At 49.6% G+C, this 15,876-nt stretch overlaps 1 protein-coding gene and 1 long non-coding RNA gene across 2 annotated transcripts in view; one reads left to right on the forward strand and one right to left on the reverse strand.

Moving 5' to 3' along the window:
- Positions 1–738: 738 nt before the first annotated feature.
- LOC121352688 lies at positions 739–6,630 on the forward strand. The gene is made up of 3 exons (XR_005954985.1): positions 739–1,030; positions 1,201–6,354; positions 6,506–6,630. It is a non-coding gene; the product is annotated as an uncharacterized LOC121352688 (long non-coding RNA).
- The window catches only part of ATCAY (ATCAY kinesin light chain interacting caytaxin), a 13,824-nt gene continuing 3,982 nt past the window's right edge, over positions 6,035–15,876 (reverse strand). Inside the window, exons 3-13 of the mRNA XM_041465853.1 lie at positions 12,918–12,982; positions 11,949–12,170; positions 11,297–11,482; positions 10,698–10,800; positions 9,467–9,598; positions 8,942–9,028; positions 8,051–8,149; positions 7,805–7,840; positions 7,655–7,690; positions 6,974–7,009; positions 6,035–6,686 (exon numbers count right to left, since the gene is read on the reverse strand). Coding sequence (XP_041321787.1) covers positions 6,677–6,686; positions 6,974–7,009; positions 7,655–7,690; positions 7,805–7,840; positions 8,051–8,149; positions 8,942–9,028; positions 9,467–9,598; positions 10,698–10,800; positions 11,297–11,482; positions 11,949–12,170; positions 12,918–12,982 — 1,012 coding nt within the window. The 3' untranslated portion in view covers positions 6,035–6,676. The remainder of the gene's footprint in view (positions 6,687–6,973; positions 7,010–7,654; positions 7,691–7,804; positions 7,841–8,050; positions 8,150–8,941; positions 9,029–9,466; positions 9,599–10,697; positions 10,801–11,296; positions 11,483–11,948; positions 12,171–12,917; positions 12,983–15,876) is intronic.

Raw genomic sequence — 15,876 nt, forward strand, 5'->3', positions numbered from 1 at the left:
ACCAAGGTTCCTCCTGCCCGGAGGGCACGTCAGAGGCGAGAAATGGGAATTATTTTCACTTGGGATTGTTGAAGTTTGGGGTTATTTATTTTTCCCAGCACTCTGGGGGTGTTGGGGGGCTCAGAGTCCTTCTCCAAGGCTGGGGAGCTCCCGAAGCCTCGTGAGAACAGGGAAGAGAGGAGAACTCACCCTGACCCCCAGGGACTGCAGCAGCCCAGAACGAGGAGCACGAGGGAGTGGAAGAGCAGAGTTAATTGAGGAATATTCCGAATATTAATTGAGGTTTGAGCGGCTGGCATCTCCTCCTGGTGGCTGCCAGCCAGGGGCTGCCACCAGCAGGGTGACATTGCCGGTGACAGCAGGTCCTGGGGGAGATGTCACATGGGGAGTTTGGACACGGCAGGGCTGGGCAGGAGCAGCTGTGCCCACCAGGGAGAAAATAACCGGGGTGTCACTGCCTTGGGAAGTGGGATCTGCCTGGAAAAGGGTCCTGGAGGGGAGGAGGGACCTCAGGGACAGAGCCCGGGAGGGGCTGGGGCTGTGCCAGGGGGGTGGGATGGATCCCAGGAAAACCATCAGGGAGACCAGGGCAAGGCTCAGGGAACTGGGATGGAGATCAGGAAAGGTTCAGGAATTTGGGATGGAGATCAGGAAAGGTTCAGGGGTTTGGGATGGAGAGCAGGGAAAGGTTCAGGGATTTGGGATAGAACCCAGGAAAGGCTCAGGAATTTGGGATGGATCCCAGGAAAGGCTCAGGGATTTGGGATGGATCCCAGGAAAGGCTCAGGGGTTTGGGATGGATCCCAGGAAAGGCTCAGAGATTTGGGATGGATCCCAGGAAAGGTTCTTCCCCTGAGGGTGGTGGGCACTGCCCGGGCTCCCCAGGCTGCTGGGCACATCCCCAACCTGCCAGAGCTCCAGGAGCCTTTGGAAAACCCTCTGGGGCTGCTGTGGATCTTTGGATCGTGCTGGATTGCTGAACAGAACTGGAATCAACAAAAAGCCACAAACAAGCCCAGAACTGCACCAGGTGAGATCCAGGCGTGTGCTGGGGAGGGAGGGAATGTTCCAGCCCTTTCCCTCTTTTCCTCTCACATCATCACTTTCTTCTCCTCCCCTTGGCTGTGATTCATTGAACCCTGAAAGACGAGAGCAGTGTAAAAGTGGATATTTAAGGATTTCTTGGATTTCTTGGTGCAGACAGGAGGCCTCCCCCAGTGACTCAGCCCCAGGAGGTGAAATCACCCAGGAATTCATCCAGAGGGAAACCGAGCTGCCCAAAACCACATCTCATCTTTGGGAGGATGAAACGAGCCAGGGTGAGCCTCGTTTTTGGGAGAAATCCTCGTTATCTTCAGCTGGGAGTCTGGATTTGTGTCTGGAGACCAGCCAGGATGGGAATATTTGGAATATTCCGTGTGGAATGAGCTTTTCCTGGAGATTGCTGCACTCAGGAGCCCCAGGGAAGAGCAGCCCGTGGGAGGAGAGATTCCAGCACTGAGGAGGTGGCAAAATGTGATTTTCACTTGTAAAAGTCAGATTGAAGTTGGAAAAGATTTTTTTTTTTAAATTCCACACAGGGCTGAATTTAAATTCCAAGTTTTTGGGTTTTTTTGTTTGGATTTTTTTTTTTTTAAATTCCACACAGGAACAAATTCCTTCCCCAAATCCCACCCATCCCTGCCCTCCCTGTGTCCCGTCCCTCCATCCCTTATCCCAAATCCCTCTCCAGCTCTCCTGGAGCCCCTTCAGGCCCTGCAAAACCCCAATTTGGTCACCCCAAAGCTCCCACGTGATTTTTGATGCCATAAATTGAATATTTGAGCTACAAAATTGCAACCCAAAACAGATTTTCTATAGAAATTAAACAAAAAAAGCAGAGGGTGAGCAGAAAAAAAAGAAATTGGTATTGATCCTGAAAGGATTTTGGTTTTTGGGAGAAAATAAAATCACAGCAAAAAATCTGCTTCATACAAATTTACAGCACAAATGTAGCCCTAATTTAAAATTAATTTCAATTAATATGCATTTCCTGAAAGAATTCACAGCATGACTACAGCAATGCTTGTTAGAGGATCAGACTTGTATATATTCCTATTTCCAGTTCATTAATTATGTTAATGATTGGTCTAAACCCACTCAAATTAGACATCTCACTGTAAATAGTTGGGTTTTAAATATTAAATAATATTAGCTATTAATAATATCAATATTACCAATAAAAAATGGGTTATTGGGGTTTTTGGCATTTTTCCATTTAAGTGGCTTTGGGTTGTTTTTTTTTATAATTCAATTTCCAGTCATGGTATTAATTGGATTATAAAAATAGATGTAAAAATAATGTGAGATTGTGTGAGATGAGCAGGGTCCTGTTCAGCTCGATAGAAACCCAAAGAAAGGAAATTTTTCCATGGTTCTTTCCTAAAGCTGAGGGAAACTGGGAAAGAATCCTCCAGGAGTTATTTTAGTAAAAACACTTGGAATTTTGCAGTGTCAGAATTTCCTCTGGATGCTTTTCTTCAAGGGAACAACATCCAAACAACGAATTTCCCTCATATTTTCCACATGAAGCCAAATCCTAAATAAAATCTAGACAGGAGGAAGGGTTGGCTGAAGGATTAGTCTCATTTTAATAGAATATCCACAGATTTTATGGAATAATACAAAGCAAAACTCAGGGTACAGATGAAGAGTCCGCTAGCACAAACCACCTAATTACAACCACTGCAGAAAATGACATTTCACACCTTTGTACAGGTGGGGTCGGGCTGGAAAGGAACAAAAAAAGAACAAAAAAAGAACAAAAAAAGAACAAAAAAACCACAAAAAAAGAACAAAAACACCCCTGGGATTGTGGTTTATTGTCGTGGTGAGTTCTGAACTCCACTTTGCCAAAACCTGCTGCGTTTCTGGCTGCCAGGAAGGAAGGAAAGAAGGAAATAGAAAAGAGAAAAATGTGCTTTTTGTGGTTTTTTTGTCCCTTTCTCCTGCTCCAGGCCCATCCCAGCTCGTCACCACCAGCCTTTCCTTGACGCCTGGGTTTTTGAAATCCTCTAAAAAAGAGGATTTGTTGCCTTTAAAACCTTTTCTGCACCTCTGTGGGGAATAAAGATGGAAAAATTACCGTGAGGGAAGCTCTAAATATCCACTGACATTTACACAGCACTGGACAGAGAGAATTGGGGTGAATTCCTGCCCCGGAATCCTCAGCAGGATCCCAGCTTTGGTTCCTGTGCCTTCCTTGGGAACCACAACAAAAATTCATGGCCCAAATCTGGGTGGAAAAACCAGAAAAGCTGGAGTTTCTGGAGCTGGGGATAAATCCCCCAAGAGAGGGGAAGGGAATTCCTGCTCTGCACAGGAAGAAATTGGATTTTTTAGCTGATGTGAATTGAGGTCCTGCAATTAAACACACAACGGGTAAAAACACCAGGATTTGGGTGAATATGGGCACAAAAGAACATTTTCTGCAGCTAAAATGTGACTTCCCATGGATTCACCGGGAAGAAAAACTCTCAGGAAAAATCAAATCCGACCAGAAAGTGCTCAGTACAATCCAGGGAAGTGAGAAATGAAGACCTTGGTGCTGCAGGGATGGTTTTGTGGGGCAGCAACGGCGCCTGCTGCACGTCTGGGGCGCTGAGCAGTCCAGCAGTATTGCTAAAGGGATGAAGTTCATTTCATTTTCTTCTTTAAACATATTTATATATTTATATACTGCTCACAGTTCTTCTGGAAATGCACTTCTACCAGCAGCAGTGCAGATTTCTCCCCATCCAGCTGGGATTTGTCACTCCACCTTTGGGACAGGGACATTTTTTTGGTGTTTTTTCCAAGAATTTGTAGCTTTTTGTTTTGCAACCAACACCTAAAATCACTTGTTGAAATAAGTTAATGATAATTAATTTTTTTTTTCTGCTATAAATTGCACTTTTGACATTTCTAATTTCTCCTTGATGGGGCTGCAGGTTCTTCTCTGTGTTAAAAGACATAAAAACTTTATCCACGTATCCATCCATCCATCCGTGAAGATAAACTTTACATGCTTAAAAAACTGTGAAAAATTAAAACCTAGTGCACACCCCTTGGGGTGCTCCATCACAAAGTGCATTTTTTGAAACAAAACAAAACCAAAAACTGCTTCCAAGATGTTAAAAATTGATTTTTTTTTTTTTTATGGAAACATCTGCCCACCTCCACCTCGTGAAGGGAAATTTGGGATCTGTCCTTTTCCCAGCTGAAATGCCCTCACTCTGAAGGAATTACTTGGAAAAAGGTGAAGTTTCATTGTCAGATCTGCTCATTCTGTATTTTTTATTTTTTCCTGGAGGTGCAGACAGAGTGGTTTTGGGAAGGAATGAAACAACCAAAAAAACAAATTCCATTCTGGTGTGGATCCAGAGCCCCCTCATGAAAGGAGCTTGGGATTCCTTATCTCCCACATCCATATTTTCCATCACAGCAGCATTTTTGAACGATTTTTGATGCACAAAAGTTGGGTTTTGACCCCATAATTCAACATTTTATCCACTTGATTGTTGTACAATTGCAAACTTCCCCTGCAGTGCCAGCCTGGGTCACTGATGGTGGAAAAGCTGATGGTTTTCCCTCTAAATCCATAAAAACAAAGGGAAAAAAGAAAATCAACTTGAGTTGAACTTGAGGAGCTTTGTGATTGTTCATGGCCAGAAATAATTGGTTTAACCAGCAAAGTCCTTCCCTCACCCCTGGGACAGAGCCAGTGGCAGGGATCCCAGCTCTGCTGAGGGAATTTGGGAATTCCTGGCTGCTCTTTCTGCCTCCAGGCAGAGCTGGGAGCTCAGGACAGCACGGAGGTGTCACCTGCAATGAACCTGAGCTCCACAAACACCTGAGGGCTCCTCTGGCCTCCAAGCACAGAATTCCTTGTGAAATCCCAGACTGGGTTGGGTTGGAAAGGACCTTAAATCCCACCCAGGCTGCTCCAAGCCCCTTCCAACTTGGAATGTTTTATCAATAATTTGTTTATAATGAGCTTGGTTGGTGCTTTTTATTTATTTGTTTTTAGGTGGAATGTGGGATTTATTTTTTTTTTTCCATCTTCAGCCTCTGGGTTGGTGCTGTGGGTGCAGTGCCCTGCTTTCCATCCGTGGCTGGAGTGTGTGAGGAGAACATCCCAAATGAGAATTTAGATTAAAAAGCACTTCTGGTGCTTCCTTGGAGCCCCCAGGGGAAGGAGGATCTCATCCAGATGGTTTTGTTCACTGAAAGGAGGAGAAAAGCAGCTTTGTGTGTCCAGAGGAGCCATCCCCACCTTCAGGAAAAACCCTGCTTTGCCAGAATTCTCCTTGAAGTGAAGAAATGGGCAGGGAATTCTTCATCTGAAGAATGAAAGGGGTGATGAAGTGAAGAAATGGGCAGGGAATTCTCCATCTGCAGGTGTTTGAGAGGGGTTTTACCTGATCATGGAATCAGGGAACCCTGGAATGATTTGGAGGGAGCTGAAATCCCCCCCAGGGCCACCCTGCCATGGCAGGGACACCTCCCGCTGTCCCAGCTGTCCTTGGGCACTTCCAGGGGTCCATCCCAAGGCCATGCCAGCTGTCTCTGCCTCTGAAATCAGGAATTTCCAAAGAATTTCGGCCAGAATTTGTTCCTTCATTTCTTTTCCCCCTCCTTTGCTCCTCACCAGCCCAAATCCTGAATTCCAAGGGTCAAAGTCCCACCTGAGCCCCAGCAGCCATCCCTGTGTCCTGCACTCTCCGTGGGGGCATTCCGGGCTGGAATGCTGCTGGGATGAGCATTTCCCTGCTGAGGGAACCTCCCAAAATTTCAGCAGCTCCTGGGAGGCGTCGATTGTCCAGTGGCGCCGCGTTGAGACGGAGACAAGGCCTGGGGAACTTCCCTGTGCTGGAAATCTCCTTCGAAACCCCGACCCTCTGGGGTGTGTGCCCTCGGGAGAAGGTCCTGTGGGATCCCTTCAGAGAGCCTCACGCGCCTGGATGGGATAAACCAGGAAAAAAACGTGGAAAACCATGGAAAAACCGTGGGATTTCCTGCTGGGAATGAGTTCCAGAGTGAGGGTGGAAGCTGGCAGTGCTGCCCAGGCTGTGGGCACCTGGAATCTTCAGGAGGAGACTCACACTGGCTGGAAAACGGAGGGAAAAGCTCTTCCCATTGCCTGTGGTCGTTATTCCCAGGGGTGGCAGCTTTTGGGGTGTCCTGGAGGAACTGGGGGTGCAGCTCAAAGCAAGAGGGCTCCGCGCTGGCCAGCAGCGAGTGAAGGGTTTGTACTTGAAACCAAAAATAAATTCTCTTTCTGGGCTGGAGATTCATGGACGGGAGGATGCTCTTGACTTACTCCAAAGATACACAGTGAGTATTTGCCCTGTGCCAATGCTCTCCACAGACCATTCCCTAAACACACCAGAACCTTTTCTCTAAAGTGCTGCTCTGGCTTCGTTTTCTGGGGGGGTTTGGTTGGTTTTTGTTCTTCTTTTTTTTCTTTTCTTTTTTTTTTTAAAAGGAAAGTGATTCCCAAAAGGTTAAAAGACTTTGCATCCTGGAGGCAGAGGAGGCAGGCTCCAGGGTTTACAGGACTTGGAAGAAGGTGGTGGCAAGCTCTTGTCCCCAGAGGTCGCTGAGGTGGGTGACTGCCAGGCTGCTCCTTCTGCTCCATTCCTCGTGCTGCTCCCACTCAGGACATGCTGGGCAGAGAAAAGAGACAGGAGGGATTGTCAGGCAGCAAACTGAGGTAAAAAAATGTGATTATTGCCACCACACCAGCAACAAAAAAATATAAATGAGTGGATTTGGGTGAAATGGTTCACAGAAGTGTGGTGGGGACACTGATGGTGGCAGTCATGGCTCTCACGGGCAGAGGGGACAATGTGACACCAGGCTGGGGGATCCTGGGCCTAAGCCAGGCTTGGCTTTCCTGGCCATGGATCACAAATGGCACAGGATGTGTCCCAGCCACACAAAGAGCTCAAACCTGGTCTCCTGATCCTCTGCTGGGGGCACGGGCCTGCTGCAAAGAGATAATAAAAATAAATAAATCTCCAGCACATAAAAAATGATAAATCTCCAGCACAAACCAATCTCTGCCCTGAGCTCCTGGATGTTTCTTGGGATATTTCAGCCTCATCCAGGGGATCTTTCCCTGTTCCCCTCAGGAATCAGAATAAGCAGAGAGGCTGTATCCCTCTGATCAGGCCACGTTATCCTGCTGAAGGATTTTATCTTCCAAACCCCTCCAGAATTTCTCTTCCCCACAGTTCCAGCCTTTATCAGCTCCTGAATGCTCTGGGAGTGTCCTGGTGGATCCCAGGGGTGCTCCCAAGCTGTGGGGCTGCTCTTATCCCCAAAGGCTCTTCAAGGGAAGGGTAAACCAGAGGAAAGGAAAAATCAGAGGGAAGGGTAAACCAGAGGAAAGGATAAATCAGAGGGAAGGGTAAATCAGAGGGAAGGGTAAACCAGAGGGAAGGGTAAATCAGAGGGAAAAATAAATCAGAGGAAAGGAAAAATCAGAGGGAAGGGTAAACCAGAGGAAAGGATAAATAAAAGGGAAAGATAAATCAGAGGGAAGGGTAAATCAGAGGAAAGGGTAAAACAGAGGAAAGGGTAAAACAGAGGGAAGGGTAAATCAGAGGAAAGGGTAAATCAGAGTCCCTACCTTTCCCCCTCAGCCATGTCTTGCTTCTCCTCTGCCCTGTAAACACAAATCCCATGGGAATCCATCCCCAGTGGGAAGGAGGGACACCCCAGTGCCTTTCTGGGGCCTTGGAGAGGAGCCACTCTCCATCCCTCCCCAAATTCATCTTACCTTTCTTTCCTGGCCTTGATCCTCTCTTCTTCATACCTGCAACAAAGACAAAACATCTTTCAACTGCTGCTGTTCCCTTTTGGTGCCATGTGGTGTTTGCTGAGGGTGGCAGAAGCTCCGGGCTGCCACAGCCTGAGGCTCTTCCTTGGCTGAGACCAGGTTTGCCCAGGCTCTGCCTTCCCCAGCCCATGGATTTGGGGTTGTGTGCTGCCCTCCCCAGAGCCCCAGGGTCCCTGTGGCACTCACTGCAGGACACAGTCTGGGATCTGCACGTGCTCCATGGGGATGAGCTGCTCCAGCTCCTCCAGGCTGTGGACGTACTGGATCTTATTGATGAACTTCACACTGGCACAGAGAGACACAGAGAGGAGCAGTGCCACCCCAGTGGCTCCTAAAAACACCTCTGGAGGGGTCACTGGAGGGATCTGAGGGATGGAGGACAAGTGACAGCTTCACCCTGGTCACCCCTGGCTGAGGGTGAGCTTAAAATCTGATTTGTGAGATTAAACCCCAGGGAAGGGCTGGGGCTGTGCCAGGGGGGTGGGATGGAGATCAGGGAAAGGTTCTGGGAATTTGGGGTGGAGATCAGGGAAAGGTTCAGGGGTTTGGGATGGAGATCAGGAATGGTTCAGAGATTTGGGATGGAGATCAGGGAGAGGTTCAGGGGATTGGGATGGAGATCAGGGAAAGTTTCAGGGGTTTGGGATGGAGATCAGGAATGGTTCAGAGATTTGGGATGGAGATCAGGGAGAGGTTCAGGGGATTGGGATGGATCCCAGGAATGGTTAAGGGGTTTGGGATGGAGATCAGGAATGGTTCAGGAATTTGGGATGGAGATCAGGAATGGTTCAGGGATTTGGGATGGAGATCAGGGAAAGGTTCAGGGGTTTGGGATGGATCCCAGGAATGTTCTTCCCCCAGAGGGTGCTGGGCACTGCATTCCCCAGGGAATGGTCCCAGCCCCAGCCCTGCCAGAGCTGCAGGAGCGCTGGGACCGCTCTGGGACAGGCTGGGATTGTTGGGGTGCCTGTGCAGGGGCTGGGGCTGGGCTGGATGATCCCTGTGGATCCCTCCAAACTGAGGATGTTCCATCACTCTGTGATTCCAAACCCCCACCCCAAAGCCAGCTGTGCTCACCTGATGAAGGGTCTGGAGATGGCCAGCACGGTCCGGATGAACCACGAGGGGTGCACGATGATCAGGGCCTTGAGGTTCTTCCTCAGCCTGGGGACAAGTCAGGGGACAGAGTGTCACATTCCAAGGACATTTCCTAAACTGCCCTGTGCTGTGCTGGGCTCTGGCAGGAGCTGCCCAGCCTCAGCTGGGGCTGTCCAGGTAAAACCCCTTGGGAAGCTCATCCCAGCCCAGCAGGATATGGAGCACTGCTCTGCTCAGCTCTCTATAATATCATTTATAATGATATTATAATATCATTATAAATCAAAATATTCCTGGAGAGGGCTTGGAGCAGCCTGGGCTAGTGGAAGGTGTCCCTGGCCATGGCAGGGGAGTGCAAGGAGGTGACATTGAGGTCCATTCCAGCACGTGGGAGGTGTAAGGAATGTGGACTGGCTCAGACTCATTCCTGTTGAAGAGCAGCATCTGATTTTCCTTTGAAGAGTCCTGGGAATGATGGAGGGGCCTCACCAGCAGGATTCTCACCTTCTGTCAATCATCTGGTAGCATTTCTTGAGCCAGCCCAGGCCGGGCATCCTCCTGCGGGGCGTGGCCCCGTTCAGGTACACGATCATGTAGTCCTCGGCCACCAGCAGCTCCAGGCTGCTGATCACATACCTGCCGGGGTGAGCAACAGGAACCCGAGTGAGACCCCAAAAACATCCTCTAGATTCCTTCAAGTGCTCTGAAACAGCTCCAGGCCCTTTCTTTGCAGGGCTGGGAAGGGGTTTGGCGTCCCGGGGTGTCCCTCAGTTTGTGCCCTGCTCCATTCCCTGCCCAGCAGCTCCAGCCTGGATCTGATTCCATCCTGACCAGAAATAACCGGAATGTTTGAACGCTTGGGTGTCACCATCACATTTTCTGAAAAATCCTCTTTGCCCAGGATTCTTCTCCTGGGAAGCTGAGAAGCCTCAGAGAAAAAGGAAAACAATAATTATCTGATTGCTTCTGCTGTGTTTTGCTGCTTTGGAATGTGGTTGGAGATTGTTTATCCAACATGTGAATTGTTTTAACTTTAACCAGTCACAGTCTCTGGAGAGAGAGTCAGGAGTTTTCATTATTATCTTTTAGCCTTCTGTCTGTGTCCTTTCTCTATTCTTTAGTATATTTTGGTACAGTATAGTACAATATAATATAATATAATTATAATTAATGTAGTATAATGTAGTGTAATGTAGTACAATGTATTATAATGTAGTATAATGTAATATAATATAATAGAATAGAATAAATGTAATGTGATATAATATAATATAATATAATATAATATAATATAATATAATTAATGTAATAGAATAGAATAGAATAGAATAGAATAGATGTAATGTGATATAATGTAATATAATATAATTAATGTAATGTAATAGAATAGAATAGAATAGAATAAATGTAATATGATATAATATAATATAATATAATATAATATGTAATATAATGTAATGTAATGTAATGTAATGTGATATAATAATATCATATCTATCATATCATATCATAAAATAATAAATTAACCTTCTAAAAAACATGGAATCAGATTCATTCCTTCCTGCCACAGAAAATGCCACACTTGGCCTTGCTGGACTCGGAACTGGGGCCAGTGTCCCCCCAGTGCCACCAGCTCCAGGCCCTGGCAGCGCATCCCGCCTGCTCCCAGCTGAGATTCCTGGTGCCACCAGCACGGGAGCTGCCCTCAGCCTGCTGTCCCTGCCAGGGCACTCACAGGAAGAGGTTTTCCATGATGTAGTGGTAATCAGCCAGGTTGCTGTCCGGGAGGTAGCAGGCAGCAAAGACGATGATGGCGTTCAGACCTTCTCCGTAGTATCCTGCCAAAAAAAAAAAAAAAAACACACAAAAGTGACACTTTCCAGGGAAAATGGGACAGCTGAAGGAAAAACAGCACTGAAAGTTGGCCCTGCGGTGGTTTTTGTGTCTCTGCTCAGCTCCAAGAGGGAGTTTCTCTCTTCAGACGTCTCCGCTGTGAGATTTCCTCCTGGGTTTGGTTATAACGTCCCACAGAAGGGATTTGGGGGTTTTAAAGCTGGGTTCTTCCTTGGCTTTGCTTGGATTTTGGAAACAGACCTGGCTGCACACGTGTGGGCCCTGGAGCACCTCAGGGGCTGGCACAGATGGAAATTCCACAACCACTAAATATTTTATCACCATCTGAGCACTTTTGCGCTTCTCTGCCGCGCGCGCACCTACCAAAAACCCCAAAGATTTGCCCCAAAGATGACTTTCCCCCTAAACAGCGTCCAGCCAGCCTTGGTGTCCCCTCCAGCGTGACACAGAGGGACAAAGTCACGAGGGCTGTGGGCTCACCTCCGTGTGTCACCACCCTCATGTAGGGTTTGATCATCTGCAGGTCGATCCTGTGCTCCTGCTCGCCGATGATGACGGTTCTCCAGAGGCGGCCGTTGGTGGCACTGCCATCCTCTGTCCCCCCGTCCCCAAACAGGTCTGCGCTGTCCCCGGGCATGTTCTTGGCCGTGGCCACGGGGGTGTCATCTGGGAAAGGGACAAAGAGTTCTGCCTTGAGGAGAAATTGGGAAGAGCTTTGGGGGACCCCCAGGGACGAGGCTCTGATGGGGTTTCACCTCCAGCCTTGGTCTGGGCCAATTTATTCATCAATTTTCTTTTGCTAACACATAAAAAAAGATGTTATAACTTTGAAAAATAAAGTATAATTTGTATACTTTTGTATAAATTTCTCCAACCATTTTCTAGCCCTTTGTATAAATTTGTCCAACCATTTTCTACTCCTTAGTATAAACTTTTCTAACCATTCAGAAAAGGGCATGATCCCACAGGTTTTAATCTTGCTCTGCTGCCCAAATATTACAGAAATAACTTTAAAATCTCCCTCTGCTTATCAGTCCTCAGCTGCTGGTGGTGAATTGCGTCAAAAATCTTCAAAGTGAGGCTAAAACCCACCCCAACCCCTGGAAAAGTTCACCCAGAAGCAGCTTTTTACCTTCCCATTCCAGCTCGTTGCCATTGCCCAGGAATTCCAGGGAATCTGTCTCATCAGGAGTCTCAATGTCGTCCACATTAATGTCCAGGTCATCTGGGGTGTCCAGGAAGTCGTCGGAGAGGATGGAGCCCTCGCTCTGGTCCAGGGAAATGTTGATTTCGGGTGCAACCAGGGTCTTCCTCTTCCGATGGGCCCCGTTAAAGTTCAAAGTGTTGGGGGGAGCTGGAGTTCAAAGGAAAATAAAACTGACAGGGTGTGTGTAGTTTGGACAGAATTGTGTGATCTCACAAGGCAAAAAAACCTTAGATTTCAGGTTTTAGTGTATAGTAACATATAGAAGCCAAGATAGAGAATTTTGGGTGTAGGTTATTTGTCTTTTTTACACCTTCTTCTTCCTTCTTCTTCAGTTTTCTGTAATTAGGTAAAAGATGCTTGTGCTGCAGGTTTCAAGTAATCATAATTGAGTTAGAAGCATAAAGAATATAGATATCAACTGTTTATTAAACAATTAAGACTTAAATAGCCTTGAATAAACACCATTTTAGCTCACTTTCTCGACTGCTTAGAGAGAGCTCACATCTCATAGGTTTGCAATAAATAAAGATAATAAACTTCAATGCCAATGTCTCCTGAGTTTTATGCACCCTGACCTTAGAACAAGAAAGAGCCTGGCATTCCAACACGTGGTGCTGCTCCTGGATCCACAGAGCAGGGCATCCTCGTGGATAATTCCTGATGGAACACGGACCTGGAGCCCTCAGGGTGGTGGGTCAGACTGGGAGCACTGGGATGGAAATCCCAATTTCCTCCCCCAGCTTCTCAGGAGAGATGAACAACTTCAAATCCCTGCTGGTTTCCTCTCCCACGTGAGAATTATTATTATTTTTTTTTTCTTTTTTTTTTTTTTTTTTTTTTTTGGTGGAGAATCCAAGGTTTTCTCCTCTGGGCTCTGCAGAAGTTGGTACTTACAGGACGTGGTCTCGTCTTCCGTGGGGCTTCCCAGTGACTCCATCCCTGTCTCTTCTGGGAGAGGCCTGCAGGACAGGAGGGACAGCAGAGAGCAGGGGAAATGTAGAGGAAAATCATCCTGAGGGAATGGAGACAGCAGGGAAAAAGCCCAGCCCCACCTGTGCTCTGCCCTTTCCCTGCTCTCACCCCGAGGGATTCCCTCAGGAATGTGCCCGGGAGCAGCCCAGGACCTGGGCTTCCCTCCTGGCGTGCCCTGCAATCCCCACTAACCTCCCAAGGGATGAAAAACCCAGCCAGGGAACAAATCCTGAGCCCCAGATGACCTTGGCAACACCCTCCTTGTCTGTATTATCCTCATTTTCCCTCTGTAGGGACTCTGAGGGGCAGTGCCCGGCCCTGGGGCTCCTCGCTAGGGCACCCCCTGTGCCCAGGGCTGTATCCCTGTTCCTGGCAGAGCTCTGGGATGGGCACGACCTCGGGGAGGGATGATTTCACCCCAGTCCAGCACAGCTTTATCCACAACTTCCACAGCTCCACAACTTCCACAGCTTCCCCAGGAATCTCCTTGGTGCTGGCTCTGCCTGGGACCCGTGACCCCAAATTGTCACCTCAGCCCCACTGGGTGACTCCCAGCCCCTGCTGAGGGTTGGAACTGGGTTCATTCCGTGCTAAAATCCAGGCATCAGCATCCAATCCCTCTTTTTTGGAGCCCCCCTTCCTTTCCTGGGGTTTGCAGGCTCTCAGCTCCTGCACCCTCCTGGCTCAGATCAGGATTGAAAAGTTTTCCTTGCTAAAATCAACCCCCAGGGCACGGCTGGCGCCCTTTGGCAGCTGCTGGAGCTGCTCCTGCTCCACACTGGGCTGAGAAAAGTGGGAATTTGGATTTGCTGTGCCTGAGCCTCCCCCTGGGCACTCCCGGATGCTTTTCCCCTTAACGGGAGCTGGGACTTGTTCTGCCCGCTGGAATTATCAGCGTTTGACATTTCTTCACCAAAACCCCACCAACTCCACCGATCCACGCTGTCAAATCTCTGTTTGAGACACCGCCCTCCCGTCAGCTCCCCCTGCCCAGGGAGGAGCTGTCAAATCCTGCTGCTGGGACAGGAGCAGGGACAAACCCGGGGATGTGCAGGATGAGGATGACGAGGATGAGGATGAGGATGAGAATGAGGATGAGGATGAGGATGAGGATGAGGATGAGCCTGTGCAGAGGTCGCTGCCCAGCAGCCTGATGGCCCCGCGACACAGGAAGGGAGGGAGGTGACAAAGGGGACAGGACCCAGCCCCTCTCCTCTCCCCGCTGCCACCAGCCAAATTAAACCCTATAAATATGTAGATTAAGGGATAATCCTCCGCCGCTGCTCACTGCATATTTATGAGAGCTCAGCACCGATCAAAGGCACGTGCGGGACCCCGGGGGCTGCCCGGACCCTCCGGAGCAGGGGGAAACTCCCCGTGCCCCCTCAGCTCGCCCCGTCCCGTGCCCACCGGGGCTGGCGGCTGTTTATCCCGGGAGCTGGCGCCTGGCACGGTTTGGTGACACAGCATCCAGCTGGAGAGGGAGGGAGGGAGGGCAGGGGGGGCACTGCTGCCGGGTACGTGCTGCTGAGCCCGGGCTGCAGCTCCGGCTGGAAAAGGAAGGAAAAGCCTGGCTTACCTTCCCCGAGGCTGCTGCGATGCCATCGCTGCCTCCTCCCGCAGAACCCTCCTGCCCCAGTGCGCTCAGCCCCCCGGGCCAAATTCGGGGGGAGCAGCGCTGCTGAGAGCCGGGGCTTTGCTCCGTGCCCGTGCCCCGTGCCCGTGCCCCGTGCCAGCCCCTGCTGGCAGCGATGGAGCGGGCACGGCGGGGAGAGAGGCGGGAGGGATGCAGGGATGGATGCAGGGATGGATTCTGGGTTGGATGCAGGAGTGGATGCAGGAGGGATGCAGGAGGGATGCAGGAATGGATGCAGGAGGAGATGCAGGAATGGATGCAGGAAGGATGCAGCGATGGATGCAGCGATGGATGCAGGAGTGAGCATGCTCCCGCTCCGCGCCGCCCGCTCCTCGGTTACGGCATCCCCGCCCCGGGCCGGCCGAGCCGGGCCGGGATCAAAGCCGGGCAGTTCCCTCCCTCCGCGGCCCCGGCTCCGGAGCTGCCGCCAGGAAATGCCGGGAATGTCGCCCCGTGCCCCCAAGGAGCGTCTAGGTTCTGTTTTTTCTGTTTTCCCAGCCCGGATCTCTGTCTAGGATGTGGCTTTTTCTTTCCTTTTTTTTTTTTTTTTTTGGCTAATGGCAGGCAGGCAAAAATAGCTCTGCAGCAAATCAGCTGCTGGAGAGCGGCTGTCCCACATGCAGCAGCTTCTGCCCTATTATTCCAATGCTTCCAGCGGGGAAGCGGCTGCAAAAGGACAATTTATTTATTTTTATTGCGAGTAGAACCCAGCTGGCTTTCCCTCGTTTGCCTGGGGGCTGTTTGGGCTCTGTCTCGCATCGTTCCTGCTCCAACCCCTCCGGAGGAGGCTCCTCCCAAGGGCTCGGCCTCATCCCGCCCCGCTCACATCCCTCTGCTTCTTCCCTGTGCTCATTTCCAGAGCATTTTCCCTGGCAAAATCCCTTTCCCAGGGATTTGGTGGTGCTGGGGGCTTTCCAGGAGAATTTTCCCTGGAAGGCTGGGCCGTGGTTTGCTGCTGGCACGGGCAGTGTGGGACAGAGCTCCCAGGTGATGCCTGCCTTGCTGCCGAGGCGTCCCAGAGCCAGACCAGCTTTATCCCGGATTTTCTAGGGAGCTCTGGGACAATATTTTCCTTCCTACACCTGGATTTCCTGTCTCTATTCTCTGAGCAGCCTGGTCTGCTGGAAGGAATCCCCACCTTTGGAAGGGAGATGAGTTCTAAGGAAGCTTCCAACCCAAACCATTCCACGATTCCCATCCCTCCATCCATCCATCATCCATCCATCCATCATCCATCCATCCATC

Source organism: Pyrgilauda ruficollis, unplaced genomic scaffold (assembly GCF_017590135.1).
Source record: "Pyrgilauda ruficollis isolate IOZ18807 unplaced genomic scaffold, ASM1759013v1 scaffold192, whole genome shotgun sequence".
NCBI lineage: Eukaryota > Metazoa > Chordata > Aves > Passeriformes > Passeridae > Pyrgilauda > Pyrgilauda ruficollis.